Here is a 15,377-nt window from a genome sequence, read left to right on the forward strand (position 1 = left end):
ACTAACGAGAGATTTCCCATTTTCCCTGAATCAAACCACGCTGCAGACAGGGAGGGCCACACCGGGAATCCTGCAGGGTGCGGGAGCCGGGGGCTGGCAGTCTGTGTTGGATTTTGTCTTCCATCCGTCCACCCACCCTTCCATCCGTCCTTCCATCCACTCAAACACGTGCTACTGGCTTGCTACATACAAGGTTCTAATAAAAATAAAACAGCAGCAAACCAACATGAAGAAACCACCGTGCTGCGTGGCCAAGGGACCTGGGGCTTGCACAGCCCTTGAAAGCCTCGGTTCCCTCGCATCCCTCCTGGCTTCCCTTCCCCAGGATGGGGGAAACCAAGACTCGGGGGCCACAGCAACTCACAAGCTCATGGGACAGGCCCAGGGGTCGCACGGGCACGGGGACCCGGGTTTCTGCCCCCCCCTCGCCGCGGGACCCAGCGGGTGGGGGTGGCGCTGGACTGACAGGCCACCTGCTCCCCTGCGGAGGCCACAGGGCCACGTGGCTCCACGGCGCCTCAGGGTTCCTCAAGGACAGGAGGAGGGGAGGGGAGGGCGTGGGATCAAGTGCGAGCCGGCCCCCTGACCTTTCCCTCTGCCTGCGCCAGCAGCAGCTGCCACTTCCACAGAACCTGGCGGAGGGCGACCGGGACGCGCGTTTATTTATATTTCCCCAGCCGGGGCCAAGAGAGCCCAGGCAAACACGTCGGGCCGGAACCCTGGGCGGGAGGGGTGGGTCTCCCATCTGGGCCTCCTGGGGTGGGGTGGGGTGGGGTGGTGAGCACCCAGAGGGTGGCTGGACCCTGGGGAGGCTGGCATTTCTGAGCTGGGCAAATAAATAAGGAGGTGGCCGGGAGTCCAGCTGGGGATTGGGGGGGGTGTCCCCCAGGCCTTCCTGAAACAAGAGCTCAGGAAAAGCACCGGAAGGAGTTGTCCAGAAGCCCTGGCCAGAGCGTCCTGTGTGGTCTTGGCCACCCCACTGTGTGTGGGCCTCAGTTTCCCTAACTGCCCTACACAGGGCCGGGGTGCGGGAGAAAAGCTCAGGCTCCTCTCTGATTCCTGCTTTTCAAACGCCACTGCAGGCACCAGGCACGGGGGCGCTTTAGACCCCACCCTGCCCTGGAGACCACCCGGACGAGACCCAGCCGAAGCCCCCCCACAACACTCCACCTGGAGGACACCTCGAGCACGCGCCCACCAAGACCCCGAGGCCGCCCTCAAGGCCTCCCTTCAGACCCAGGTCCTGCCCTCTCCCCGAGGGCCCCAGCCTGACGCCACAAGGGCAGGGGAGGGGAGTCAGCAAAAGGTGGAGGTGGGACCCCACAGACACAGAGCCGCCGAGTCCCGGACCCTGGGCTGCCACAGCCCCGTGTCCCTGTCACCGTGGCCCAAAGCCCCCCACCCCCAGGGCCACTCACTCACATCCTCTCATCTGCGTCTCCCCCTCGGCCAAGTTTTCCGGAAACATAAGGCTTGGAGGGTGCTCCAGGGAGAGGAGCTGGGAGCAGCGGGTTGGGAGGCGGGAGGCTGGGCGGCCGCGGTGCCGGCTCTGGCGTCTGCTGGCAGCTCAGCTCAGCCTCACATCCTTCTTCTCCAACAGCGCCAGGGAGGGGGGAGGAGGGAGGAGGGAGGAGGGGGGCGGGGGGAGGAGGGAAGGGAGGGGGAGGAGCGAGGGTTGGAGGGGGAGGGAGGGGGAGGGACCAGGGTTGGCGCTGAAGGGTGGGGAAGCAGGTCCGGCACTGCCACCGGACTCGGTCTCCCTCTGCCCCCCACAGCTGCGGGCGAGTGAGGTGCCCTTCGCCGCTGAGGGCAGCCAGCGAGCGAGAAGTTGTCAGTGGTGTGCTCAGTGGCCCGTGCCAGGCGTCACCAGGGCTCAGTGTCCTGCAGCTCCTCTGGGCACCGAAGTGCCCCAAACGGTGCTCAGCAAGGAGCACTGGCCTGGAGCCCCCAGGACCTCCCCCCCGCTGCTCCCACCATGCCAAGTCCACCGGCCGCGGTGCCCCAGCAGCCTCACCAGGCGGCTGTCTTCCTGCTGCCTGGCCCAGCGAGACGCCTCGGGGCTGAATGTGACCTCCAGACCCAGACGGAGGTCCGGGAGCCGCAGGGCGGGGGAGCGGAGCGAGCGTGGCAGGAGCCCAGGTTCAGAGGGGGCGGGCGGCCTGGCACCGGCTCCCCTCCCTCTTCCCATCCAGGCGGTGGCGCGTCAGCAGCGGTAAGAACAGATGAGCGCTCAGAAAAACAGCCTCTCCGCCCCGCAGGCAGACGGAGCAAACAGCGCCTTCCGCCGCCGTTCCCGCGTCAGATCCACCTGCAGTCTGCCCGCCTCCCCCGCCCCGTGGGGACTCGGGGGTCTGGGAGGGTGGAAGGGGGTGGGCAGAGCTGGTTCAGCCGCTGTGGGGGATAGTTCAGGTTCTGAGGAGACTACAGAGCAAAGAGACTTCCACCCACCTAGGGCGGGGGCAGGTTCGGAGTCCCCAAAGGGCTCTCTGCTGCCCTCGGACCCAGGCCCCTTTCCTCCTTTCCGGGACACCCCTGACAAGCACCTCAGCCGGCTCCCTATGGACACCTGCCACGGATGCCCCAAAGCTCCCGGGAGGTTGAAAGTTAACTGAGTTGAACTTTGGAGCTAGATCCAGGTCATGACCGATTTTTTCCAGCTCTGGGGTCACTGACCTGCTGGTCCCTTTAGCCCTGGGACTTTTCCATCCTGCCCATGGAAACCCGAAAGCAACAGGCCATAGGTCTCCCAAATGCCCTATTTCTGGCCTGGCGCCCCCAGCCCTTGCCCGGGGGCACCGTGCCAAGGGAGGGCAGCCGATCCCAACCGTGTCAGGGATCTAGGACTTCCCTTCTCCACCGGGAGCTCCCAGCAGAGCTACGAATGCCAATCCACTTGTGTCACTCCTCTGCTTCAAGTCTTCCGATGACGACGCCCCAAAGCTCTCGAATAAAATCCAAGGCTTCCTCGAGGAGCCGGCCCTGCCCACCTGCCGGGCCAGCTTCCTACCTTCTCCTTCGCTCACTCCAGCCACTGGGACCTTCAAGCCCGGCCCTGGGATGTGCCCCAGGACACCTGCACTCGCTGTTCTGCCGACATAGCTTTTGCACAGATCCATCTCTGTTCTCTTTTCCCGCTCTGGGCTCAAGGGACACCTCCTCTGAGCCGCCTTCCTTAACCACCTTCTCCAAAGCTGTTCTCCCAGCCACTCCGCTGTCTTGGGGTTTTGTCATCTCTGGGGCGGTTATTACTCCCTGAGCTGCTTGGCTCCACTGCTAACTGACTGCACCTGCCACTGCCAGGCTTGCAAGAGGTGCTGCTCAGCCCATGGACAAAGCTGCAGACACTCCGAGCGTCTGCATCTGGGTCTGGGGGCTGGCTGGGCATCCCACAGGTGCCTCTGCTCCCTCTGTGGGTTCCTGAGAAGCGGTGGCCCAGAGAGGAAGGGCCTGAGCGTTTCTCCCTCTAGCACGTCCTGGACGGGGGACCGTCCCAGGAGAGGCTGGAGGAAGCACCCACCTCTCCCCAGGAGCACCCCCACACACCCTGCACCGGTGCCCAGAGGTGCCCAGCCGGCTGCCAACGTCCCCTGCGGTCTGGGTTCTCCAGCCCCACTTCTAATTTCTAAGGAAGGAGTTTCGTTCCGAAGAGTCAGGGGGCAGGAACCAGGAAGTGAAATTGACCGAGACAGGAAGTCGAGGCGGGAGGTCTGAGTCACGGACTCCGGGCCTGGAGTGAGGCGGAGGGGCCGGCGGTGGCCGTCGGGTGGCCGAGAGACGGTGTCTCTCCACGTCGGGGCCTGCGGGGAGCTCACCCCGGCCGACGACTGCTCTGGCCGCCCTCGTGGGAGCTCCGTGTGCACCGTCCAGGGACCTGTGACAAACTGTCCCAGAGCCCCGTCCCTGCCAGGTCCCCGCCAAGCTACCACCCTCTCAGGGTCTCTGCCACAGGCAGCTCTCCCGGTGGGAACCTGCACGACAGCCAGCCGGCCATCCAAGTCCAGGTAAACTGGACAGGTGACCCTGCGAGCACCCATGGGCCCTACATCGCCATCCATTTGCATCCTGGGAATTTCAAGCCGTTCTCCCTGGAAACCAGTAGCCCCGTCCGTGGAGCACACGTGCTCCCCAGCCCGCTGGCCTCTCCAGCCCAGAACCTTCCTCCTCCTTCCACGTAGAGCACAGGGGCCCGTCCACACCCCTCCCACCAACCGCCACGTCCAAAAGAAACTCCAGTTTGCGAAACAGATTTTTCTGCCCAAAACACTATCAAAGGAGGGGGCCCTGAGTCAGGCCACTTCCTTATTTCAGAAACCCCAGGCTCTGGGTGGGTGTCTTTGTCTATTCAAAATACTCCATGCCCTGACCAGCTTGACTCAGTGGTTAAAGGGTCGGCCCTTGGACCAGAGGGTCTCGGGTTCGATTCCTGGCCAAAGGCACATACCTGGGTTCCCCGGCTCCGGTCGGGGTGCATGTGGGAGGCAACCAATCAATGTGTCTCTCTCACATCGATGCTCTCCCCCCACCCCCTCTCTAAAAAAGTAAATCCATGAAAAAATATCTTCAGGTAAGGATTAACAACAACAAAAAATAATAATAGTAATAATACCCCGTGATGCCTCCCTTAGCATCAGTTTTGGCAATTACGTCTGCGAATCACAGATACGCTGCGAACCGGCTGCTCCTCCCCCGACACACAATAAAACACACTCGCAAAGATGAAAGAGGCCACCTGTGTGCCATCTCGCGGGGCGTCTACCACTCCAGGGAGACGCCGCGTGACGCCTTCCAACGCCACGTTCTCCGCAGAGCGGAGCCGAGCAAGGGACTCCCGGGCTGTGCTGGCCCAGCTCTCACTCAGCCTGTGGGCTCAGTTTCCTCATCTGCAAGGCAGCAGCCATGCCTGTGTGCACGCGTGTGTGTGCATGTGTGTGCACACATGGGTGCAGGTGCATGTTCACACATGTGGAGCTCCCACCCCCATGGTCCCACGGGAAGAGCAGATAATTCATGCAAAGTGCCCACCAGTGAGCACCTGCCACGTGGTAACAGGCAGCCTCGTTACTGCGTAAACCGTGTCTCTCTCCCTGAGGAAGGAGGCACCTGTGCGCTCACGTGGATTTTCCTCCCGGGGGAAAGTGGGCTGACGCCTGCCTGACGTTACCTTCAAGGTGCTGATGAGGAACGAGAGGGGGGCCTGGAGCAGGCCCCTGGGTCTGGCTGTCCCCCTGACTTTTTCCATCGCAACAGCCTCTCACGGGCCAGGGGCATTCGGGTCCGGAAGCAACGGGACCAAAACGTGGCTGCTCCCTAGCAGTCTAGCTCCAGCCCAAGGGTAGCAGCAGTCTCCCAGGACACCACACTGTCCCTTCTAACAACCCTAATGCCCCTATACATCAACCCTCCTCAGTCACCCACTCTGATGCCCGCATCCCGAGTGCCCGGCACCCCCAAACCCGGCAGGTCAGCCGCCAACCCTGTGCAACACCCCGGCAGGCCCCCCGCTGTGAGCCTGGGAGATGTGTCCCCACAGTGGGGGGGCTCACACTTCTACTCCCCAAGCATTAGACGCCCCATCCGTGAAAACTAGCCCAACCAGTGCTCAGGAAGTGTGAAGCCACCTGTGGGTTCTCCCTCACTCCGTGAAAAGAAGCATGTCCTGCAGGTAGCTGGCCTGGAGCTCCTCGGGGGAGCTGGGGTCAGCCTGGACTCCAGTCAGCCTGACAGGGCTTGCCTGGGCCACCAGGACCTGGCAGCATGGAGCCAGGCCAGGGCCTATTCCTGGTCTGGAACAGCGGGACCTAGGGGCTTCCCCACCCCCTCCACAGCTGGCACCCTGCCCACCAGAGAAGGGGGGCTGAGGACAGGGAGGAGCTGCCCGAAATGGCTGGGTCAAGACTCTGAGCCAGGCCAGGCTGACCTTTCCCAGGGGAACCAGAGCCTCACATCCCGGCCTGCCCCTCCTGCCTGGTGTGGCACTGGGCCCAAGGGCGGGCAGCCAGCTTCCTGCACACGTTCAGTCCCAGCTCGGTGAGAGCCTCAGGGCGGGCAGCCCCGACTCTATCACACAGGAAGGGAAGTCGTCTGCCTGCCCACCGGGAAGGCTGCCCTGTCCCCCTCCCCATGCTCTCAGCAGAACAGTCGAATGCCATCCCACAGTGGGAAGGCCAGGGTCCCTCCCGATGGCCTCCCCATTCCTTACCCGCCTCCCCCTCACTCTCTGGGTTTCAACAGCTCCTACAGCCACAATGCTCTGCCACAGGAACTTTGCACGCGCTCTTCCCTCTGCAGGATGCCCTTCCCTCCTCGCTACCTCACTCACAGCAGCCTGGCCCGTAGACTGACACATTCAGTCCTCACACCAGCCCCATTTCCATTCTGTAACTAGAGAGTCTGGGTTCAAATCCCAGCTCCACCACTTAACAGCTGTGTGACCTGAGGCAGCTCACACAGCCTCTCTGGGCCTCTGTTTCCTTCTCTGGAAAAAGGAACAGCACCTGCTTTGTAAGGTTGGTGGGGACAAAGCAGCTTAACACACGTAAAAGTTTTAGCAGTTCCTGCGCACCCACAGGTATCGAGATGTCCCAGGGAGCGAGTTACTTAGCACTGTTACTTCATGCTTTGGGTGCCAGCCCAAGGTGCACTCCTCAGGGCAGAGGGGAGCCCTCTCTGGCCAGGTGAGTCCCAGTGTCCTAGGACCTTCTTCAGGTGTCAGTTTATACCTGCTCAGCAGGTCGCTCACCTCCCACCCACTTCTCCAAGGTGCAGCTGAGGATCCGAGAGGTGCGGCCACCTGCTTGGGGACACACACCCAGAGGGGCAGAGCCGGGACTTGTGCCCATGAAGACAGGCTCCAAAGTGTGTGTGCCACACTGTGGTCCTGCCACTTCTGAGCACCTCCTGCACACCTATGGCTCACGCACCTTTATGACACCCCCGGGAGATGGGACCCCAGCTGCATTTCAGACACAAGGGAAAACAAGGCCGGGACAGGGATGGGCCAGGCCGGAGGCACACGGTGAGGGAGCTGGTCGTAGTTACCAAGGGTGACGGGGAACTCACTACCTCCAAGACATCGCTGCCCTAAGCTCTTCTGTTCTCTTTCACCAAAACCCCATCAAGTGGGCTGTGCTGGGGTGAACAGTATCCCCCCCAAAAAAACCTGTGGACATGACCTTATTTGGAGAAAGTGTCTTAGAGATATAAGCAAGTGAGATGAGGCCATACTAGATGGGAGGGTCCTTCTAAGAGGGAGATTTAGACAGACGCAGAGGGAAGACGGCCACGTGGAGATAGGCAGAGTCATGTCTCCAAGCCAAGGAACGCCAAGGACTGCTGGCCACGCCAGAGCTGGAGGAGGCAGGCGGGCTCCTCCCAGGGAGGCTTCGAAGGGAGCCCGGCTGGCTGACACCTTGATTTTGGACTTGCGGCCTCCACAGCTGTGAGGGAATGCATGTCAGTTTGTACTTCGTTACAGCAGCCCCGGGAAATGAATGCAGAGGCTGACACTGATTCACACTGTACAGATGAGAAAACTGAGGCACAGCGAGCTTGACTGATCTGCCTGAGGTCAGAGACCTAAGCGATGCAGAGGCTGGGGTCTGGCTTCTCCCGGGGATGGGGACCCTGTGCAGCTCATCCCTCAGGCTGGGCTGGCGGCTGTGTCCCTGATGCTCAGGAGAGGCTCAGCAGTCCCAAGAGCCAGGGACACTGGCCGCTCATCTCCCTGGGCTCCCTGAGAGAGGGACCAGGGCCGGCTCCGCTCCGGGCAGCCCTGCCTGCAGGCTGTGAGGCAGTTTGATTTAAATGCTGGGAAGGATGGTGGTGCCATCTGCCTCGTGCACAGCTGGCTCTTGGGTCCTTCCCTGGGTTTCTGAGGGCTGGGCAGGAGGCACCGAATGTTCGCAGCCTCCCCACCCCTGCCCACCGTGAAGGACTCGCTGGGGCTGCCAGCACCTGCCTCCCCGCCTCCCCGCCTCCGCCACTGCCTGGAACACACAGCCATTAGCAGCCACCCTGGGCGGTAATTGTGCGGATTGCTGTAATTCACAGCGGACGGGCCCTCTGGCGCTCGCTGCATTATCACAAATGTCACTGAGCAGCGCCTCGGCAGGGCTCTCACGCTGCCGGCTCCGTGGGCAGGACCGGGATGAGCTCACTGCCGCCGCCGAGGACCCAACCTTGAGACGCTGGGGCACACTCCTGTCTCAGTGGTGAGTCATCCCCGGCTGTCCTCCCGGTCCCCAGATCTGCCCTTCCCAAAGGGAGGGAGAGGGCAGCCGCCAACTTGGCTCACTCCCTGTTCCCCGGCAACAGGGAGGGAGAGAGGCAGGGCCGGGGCTGCCGTGACGACAGACGACACCACGGGGAGTAAGAGGCCGTGGGAGCTCAAGCCAGAAGGCCTGGAACTTGCGTGTGGAGCCCTTACTCCCCCCACAGGTGGGTCCCAGGGCAATGCCACTGCCAACAGCGAGACCCCAGGGCCTCCCGTGTGGTTAAAAACCCACGCACGATACACAGATGCTCAGAGCAGTGCTGTTCACGACCCCCACAGGTGGAAACGACTCGCAGGTCCATCAGCCAATGAATGAGTAACACGGGGTCCATCTACGCCGCAGGACAGGGCGCAGCCGTGAAAAGGACCGAGCGCCGACCCGCTCCCCACGGCTGAACCTCGGAGACGTGCTTCTGAGAGAAAAGCCAGACGCAGAAGGGCACCCACTGTCTGATTCCACCCACGTGAAGGCCCAGAAAGGCAGGTCCCGGGGGACACAAAGCAGACAGGCAGGTGTGAGGCCGGCAGGGCTGGGGGGCGACTGCTGACGGGGCACCTCCATCGGGGGACCAAGTGCCGGAGCCCGGCAGTGGGGCTCGCTGCACCACGCCGAAGGACTTCCAAGCCACTCAACGGCACACGGCAAACAGTAAATTTAACGTGCGTTTTACCAAAATTAAAGGGAGAGAAAACACACACAGCCACATTTGCACCCACAGTGAAATCCACGGAAACCACCTAAGTGGACGCAGGAGACCAACAGCATGGCCCCTCGGGGCGTCCGAAAGCACCCGTGCCGTGAGGTAGCGAGACCCACGGCCCCCGTGAGCCCCTCAAGCAGCCGACGGGAGGTTCCGAACCTGCGGGAGGAGGCAGGTGGCTCGTCCCCTGAATCCGGATGATGCTGAGGGTCCAGGACTCGCCTCACCGGAGGGCGGAGGCTGGAGGAAGCAGCCCGAGGGTGCGGCCGCCCAGACAGGAGCCCTGAATGGGGGGTCTGCTCAGTGTCTGAAACACCCAGGCCCCTGGGCGCACTGTCCCCGGGGTGGGGGTGGGCACAGGGCGGGCAGGCAGCCCGTGGGCCAGGTCTCAGCCTCCAGGCCCAGCTACGCCCACACGCGCCTGCCCCCAGAGCCTGCCCGGGTCCTTCACGAGAAAGGCTGTCTGTTCCCTGGTGAGTCACGGCCCAGGAGGTCTGGACACAAAGGAGCCACGTGTCGGCAGCGGGGCCTCGGGGACAAGGGCAGGGAGCGCTCGCTCCCGCCCCCCCAGGTACGAGCTCCCCCACGCTCCAGCTCCAGGGCCCGGGCAGTGCTCAGCCTCTGCCCCTGCCTCCTGGGCAGTAAAACAAGGACGGGAACAAGCCCCCGGGCTGGGGCCAAGGTAACGGAGTGGCGGCGTCAGCCTTCCTCTCGGCGCTGACCTGACAGCCCCTTGCTGGGCACGGGGGCCGGAGGGCCGGCGGGAGGCTCTCCAGGGACGGGGGCGAAACTCCGACCCGGCCCAACAGCGAGGGCCCGTCCTCCGTTCCTCACAGCCAGCCGGGGCACCCTTCCCACTTCACGGTGGGGGAACGGAAGCCCAAGGACAGGTCGCTAAGCCAGGAGGCGGAGGACCCAGCTCTTCTGGCTCAAATGAACGTGCTGAGGGAGGAGGCGGGGTCGGCACCCCAGCACCCAGCACCCAGGTGCTGGCCACCTGCAGCCCTGCGGAGACAGCTTGACCTTATGACCCCACCGTGGTCCTGCACCTCCGCCGAGGCGCCTGGGTGCACCGCCGCCGTCTACAGGGTCACGGTGGGCCGGCGCTACGGGAGCCCTCCACCAACCACATGTCACACGGCGCCCTGGGGACGCACCGTGGAGCCTGAAAAGCGACCACACAGACCCACGCTCTGGAGGGCAGAACTGAGGCTCCGAGGGGAAGCGACGACCTGAGAACGTCCGAGCAGCAGAGCCTGCCCCCAGCACCTCCAGACCATACCACGGCCCCCCGATCCGGGCCCTGAGTCAACGTCCCCCCCACCTCACGGCCTCAGGACCGGATGCGAGCAGGGCAGTCGGGGCCGCCGATGCTCTCACCTTTCTTGGCCGTCTCCATCTCCTCCTCGGTCCAGCGGGAGCTCTCGTTCATCTCCATGGAGGCTGCAAAGGGGACACGGCATGTTGGCGCCACTAGGAAGGGACGCCTTCTCCGTCCCGGGCCTACGGGCACTGTGCTGGGCTGTCCTGGCACCCAGCCCAGCCTCCACGCACCCCGCTGGGCTACAAGGGGTACAATCACCCCATTTTATAGACAGAGAAACTGAGGCAGCCCAGGGCCTGGACCAACACAGCTACCTTATGCACTTGGTGGGACGGAGGTGGCCCACCCGGGAGCACAGTGGCTTTGTGAGGATGGGGATCAGGGGGGAAACAGGGATGAGAAACTCAGGCTTCAGGCAGGCGGGGAGCTCATCTGAGCAGGGACTCATTGGAGGCTGGGTAATTCTCTGCCAGGGGGCTGTTCTGGGCCCTGCAGGGGGGTAGCAGCATCCCTGGCCGCCACCCACTAGATAGATGGCAGAGGCCCCCACTCCAACCATCACCGCCCAAAATGTTTCAGACACGGCCAGTGTGGCTCAGTTGTTGGAGCGTCGGCCCGCACACTGCAGGGTCACAGGCTCAATTCTCGGTCAAGGGCACGTACCTGGGTGGCAGGTTCAATCCCTGGCCCTGGTTGGGGCGAGTACGAGAGGCAATCAATCAATGTCTCTCTCTCACATAGATGTCTGTCTGTCTGTCTCTCCCCCCACCCTCACCCGTCCTTCCACTCTCTCTAAAAGTCAATGGGAAAATATCCTTGAGTGAAGATTAACACACAAAAAAATACTTCCAGACATAGCCCATTGTCCTCTGGGGTAAGACGCCCTGACTGAGATCCTGCCCTGCAGGGCGATTGTTCCCCTCGCCCCCGACTCGTTGGTACAGAGGTTTCCTGTGTTTCTCAGACGGGATATGGCTGGCCCTGGAGGGAGCAGGGCTGGCCAGGTCTCTGCTGAGGCCTGGGGTGAGCCTCTCCTCTGAGTTCCCCGGCACGTGAGCCGGGTCCTCCCCTGCAAGTCTCTGACTTAAGACCCCGGGGAGGAGGGTGGGCATGGGGGACGTCAGCTCCATGGACTCAGCACCCAGAACAGGGCCGGGCACAGAACGTGTGCCTGACAAAGGCTGGCTGATCAGGGAGGAAAAGCCTGGCAGGAGGGGACTATAAGCAGCAGCTCAGGAGCGAGAAGGCCCTACCCTCACGGGCAGCCTCCCCCTTCCCAGCTGCCAGGGCCAACTTCCCCCTTCCTTCCCTCGGGGGCCCCGGGGGAGGCTGTGAAGTCTGAGACTGGGTGCAGGCCCAATATCGGCCTGGGGTCCCGAAGAACTTCCCCAGAAGTCGGGCACACCAGTCTACTCCTGAACGGACGCCTTTTGTCCTGGGCCGCTTCGCACGCCATCACCAAGGGGTGGCTGGCCAAAGACTGAAGGAGCTGCACGGGACTTGTGGTCAGCTGGGCTGGGTTTGCATCCCAACAAACTCCATGACTCTACATAAGCAACAGCCCTTCTCTAAGCCTCAAACGGCTCATCTGTGAAATGGGTACAAATCACCTCCCACGGGAAGAAGGGACAGGCGCCTGGAACAGACCCTTGCTGTGGGGGGGAGGGGTATCTGTGACAAAGGAAACATCAACTCCCACCCTGGGAAGGCATCTTGGTGGCTGGGACCTCAGTCCCAGCACGCGGGGCAGAGGTGGGGGCTCCCCACAGAGGCAGGAGGGTGGACCCCAAAGAGCAAACGGGTGCAGACGACAGGCACGCGCGGGCTGCCCCCCTGTGGCTGAACGTGGAACTGCTACTCAACCCTTCAGCGCACAGCGAGCGGTGAGTGCTCCAGGAACCCAGGCGCCCGCGGGTCAGGGCAGGGGGGGCAGTTAGCGCTCAGGTCCTTCTGAAAGGAGGTGGTGGCTACTCTGCGCCAGCAGCTGCTACCTGACAGAAACGGAGGCCACGTGCAGCCCGACCTGATTTAACAGCAAAACCAAAGCTGGCGATCTGGACTTTTTTTTATGGGAACTCTCTCCACCCTGGGATCACCGCTGCTGAGGGCCCCGGAGCATGGTCCATGCCCTAAGCACTTCTGTAGGCCCCTCCCACACACAGAGTCAAGGTTACAGGCAACCGCTGTGCACAGAGAGGTTAAGGAACCTGCCCCGGGTCACACAGCGGGTTCAGCTAAAGCTGGGACATGTTGAACGGCCGTGCTCCAGCTCCCCGCCCGGCCCGGACTCACCCAGCTCGGCGCTCTGCTGCGGAGTGACGGCCTCCTCGCTGTTGGCCTCGTTGGCCATGGAGCGGGTGATGCGACCCTTGCGTCTCCCCTGGCTGTTGGCGGTTTTTCGGCCCTTGGAGGCCACGGCCTCCTTCTCGTCGTTGTCCTCCCCAGAGGTGTCGTCCGTCTTCTCCCTGGAGGCCAGAGGGGGACGGGACCGAGTCACCCGGCGGCCGGGGCAAGGGACCTGCGTTTCTTGTGAATCCCCACCTGAGGATATTTTTGCCATTGATTTTTAGAGCAGGTGGAAGGGAGGGAGGGAGGGCGATGTGAGGGAGACACATCGACTGGTTGCCTCCCACATGCACCCCAAACGGGACCGGGAATCTAACCTGCAACCCAGATATGTGCCCTTGACAGGGAACCAAACCCAAGACCCTTTGGTGCTCAGGCCGATGCTCTAACCACTGAGCCCACTGGCCAGGTCGAGACCTGTTTCTTTAGCTGGTTGAGCGCAGCGGGCAGCCCCCTGCCAGGCCTCCTTACCCGACGGGGGCACGCGGCGGGCAGCTGTCTGCAACGCCACCTTATCGAAAGGGCGCTGTGAGCTCGCAGCTCTCAACGGCTTTCCTCTCCGAAGGAGGAACCGGCCCCAGTGTAACCGGACGGCTGCTCCATCCCCTCGCTGGCTGCTATGTGCAGGGCCGGCTCATAGCCGAGAGGGGAGCTCTCCGCTGTCCGCAAGGGGCACAGAGCCATGGGACTCCGCGGAGATGTTCCCAGCGGGCTCTGGGAGCGGCACTAACAGGCCGGTGCGCCCCTCGGAGAAGCAAGGGGCCAGTCCCCTGCAGGTCTCACGAAGGTGGGGCCAGGGGCCTGGGGGTGCATGTGGCCTCCATACCCAGAGCGAGGCCTTTCTCAGAAGCCGCCTCAGGGGGGTTTACTGGGGTTACCATCTCTGCCTCCCAGTCTCCACCCTGGAGGTCTGGGGTGGGGGGGGGGAGCCAGATGTTCTCTGAAACCGCCTTCCTGAGCCCGTTCCAGGTACCTGGCACCAGGCCGTGCTGGTCCCCCTCCCACCCCCCTTCTGTGCGTGACTCTCCAGCTGGTTGTGCTCCCTCCGCCCCTGGCAGGCCCACGGGAAGCTGCGGGGCTCAAGGCGAGGCTGTGCCTTGATCTGCAAGGACTCACGCTGACAGCGGTAATTCTAGAGGTGAGGGCTGCCCACCTAGTCCTTCCCAGCTCCTCGGAGCGCCCTCCCCCTCCCGCGTCTCCTGAGACGAGCCCCACCAGGGGGAGGAGAGGAGGGGGCAGAGTTCCAAAGTCATTGCCTGGATTTATTAGCTCAGGAGTGGCGCTCAAATGAGCTATCAGTCTGCAAGGTCTCCGGAGAGTTTGAGAAAGAAAGAGCAGGCGGAGGGGGGCAGGGGAGGGGGGAGGGGGAGGGGGAGGGGAGGAGAGGAGCCGGCTTCCGGAAGGGGGGCCGTGAGGGACGGAGCCCAGACGCCTCTCTCCCCTCTCCCCGCAGGCACCCCGCAGACGTGGCCGCCCAGTCCTGGCCCCCGCCCGCCCGCCCGCCCGCCCGCCCGGGCCTTACTTGGTCAGCTCCTCCCGGTCGTCCTCGGGCCTCTCCTCCTCCCTCTCGGGCTCCTTCTCCTCCTTCTCATCCTGGCTGCTCCGGGGCATCTGCTGCTGCTGCTGCTGCTGCCAGCACAGGAGGGGGACAGTGAGGCAGGTGAGTCTGCACCTGGGCTGGGCAGGCCAGGGGAGGGAGAGGGTGGGCAGAGGGTACTGGGGGGCAGGGATGTGGGGAGGCGGGGGGGGTCATAGAACTCAGGGACCCCCAGGCCACAGCCCACAGGGCCAGGGGACAGGAGCCATGGGCGAGGTGTAGAAAGCGCCGCCTCCTCCACTTGGTGGCTCTGTGACCCTCAATGAAGATCTTAACCCCTCTGTGCGCGGATTCCTCCCCCTTGAAAGCAGGGGTGTTCCGGGAGCCTCCACGTGCGCCAGGAGGCGGGAGGCTGAAGCGTGAGAACCCCACAGCGCTGGCGTCTGGCACAGGTATTTCTGGGAAGCACAGCCCTCGAACGCCAGCGGGAGGTGCCCCGCTCAGCCTCGGGCAAGAGCGGAGCGAGCATCGGGGAACCTGGGGTACACCCCTGACCCCAGCCCTGTCCATCACGGGCACAGCTCAGGCGCTTCTCCCGGCCTCAGTCTCCACGTTCCCGGCCCATGGAACGTGGCTGTGTCTATGAGGCCACCCTGCTGCCACGGGGCCCTAGGAGGGGCGGGCGCTCTCCCCGTTTTACAGGGAGATCAAAGACGCTCACAGGCAAACCAGCCTCCTCTGAGGGCCTCTTTCTTTCATCTCCTCCCAAGCAGGCCAGGCAGGTGAGGTGGACACCGGGCAGGGCCAGCCTGCCCACCACTCTGGGCCTCAGAAGACGGGAGAGGAAGCGGGAGCCTCCGCCGGCTCCTTCCCGCGCCACCGCCCGACTTCCTTTCTGTCCTGCCTGATTTCTTCCAAAGCTCAGGGGTTCTCTGGGCCACCCCAAAGCCCTCCCTGCGGGCAGCGGCCAAACTGAACCATCTGGCCATCCTGCTGAACCAAGTGGAAACAAACCCACTACTTGGTGTGTACTAGGGACACAGTCACACCGATTTTCAAACCACAGGGAAAGAGACCTCAGCAAATGGACAAGATGGGGAGAGGGCTTCCTTCCCCCCATCTTTCCTCTGTACCAGGAACACATTCCCGCCAACATACAAAGCTACCTCGGCTGGCAAACCCCCCACCCCCAGCCCA

At 63.2% G+C, this 15,377-nt stretch overlaps 1 protein-coding gene across 26 annotated transcripts in view; it reads right to left on the reverse strand.

The window, feature by feature from the left end:
- The window catches only part of NCOR2 (nuclear receptor corepressor 2), a 143,977-nt gene that overhangs the window by 44,142 nt on the left and 84,458 nt on the right, over positions 1–15,377 (reverse strand). For 24 of the 26 annotated variants that reach the window (XM_081122405.1, XM_081122407.1, XM_081122408.1 and 21 more), the window contains 3 exons: positions 14,166–14,272; positions 12,590–12,762; positions 10,354–10,416 (listed from right to left, as the gene is read on the reverse strand). In XM_081122405.1, the coding sequence (XP_080978531.1) occupies positions 10,354–10,416; positions 12,590–12,762; positions 14,166–14,272 (343 nt within the window). The remainder of the gene's footprint in view (positions 1–10,353; positions 10,417–12,589; positions 12,763–14,165; positions 14,273–15,377) is intronic. The other 2 variants (XM_081122406.1, XM_081122411.1) reach the window with 1 other exon arrangement.

This window comes from Miniopterus schreibersii (genome assembly GCF_964146895.1).
Source record: "Miniopterus schreibersii genome assembly, chromosome: 20".
Classification (NCBI taxonomy): domain Eukaryota; kingdom Metazoa; phylum Chordata; class Mammalia; order Chiroptera; family Miniopteridae; genus Miniopterus; species Miniopterus schreibersii.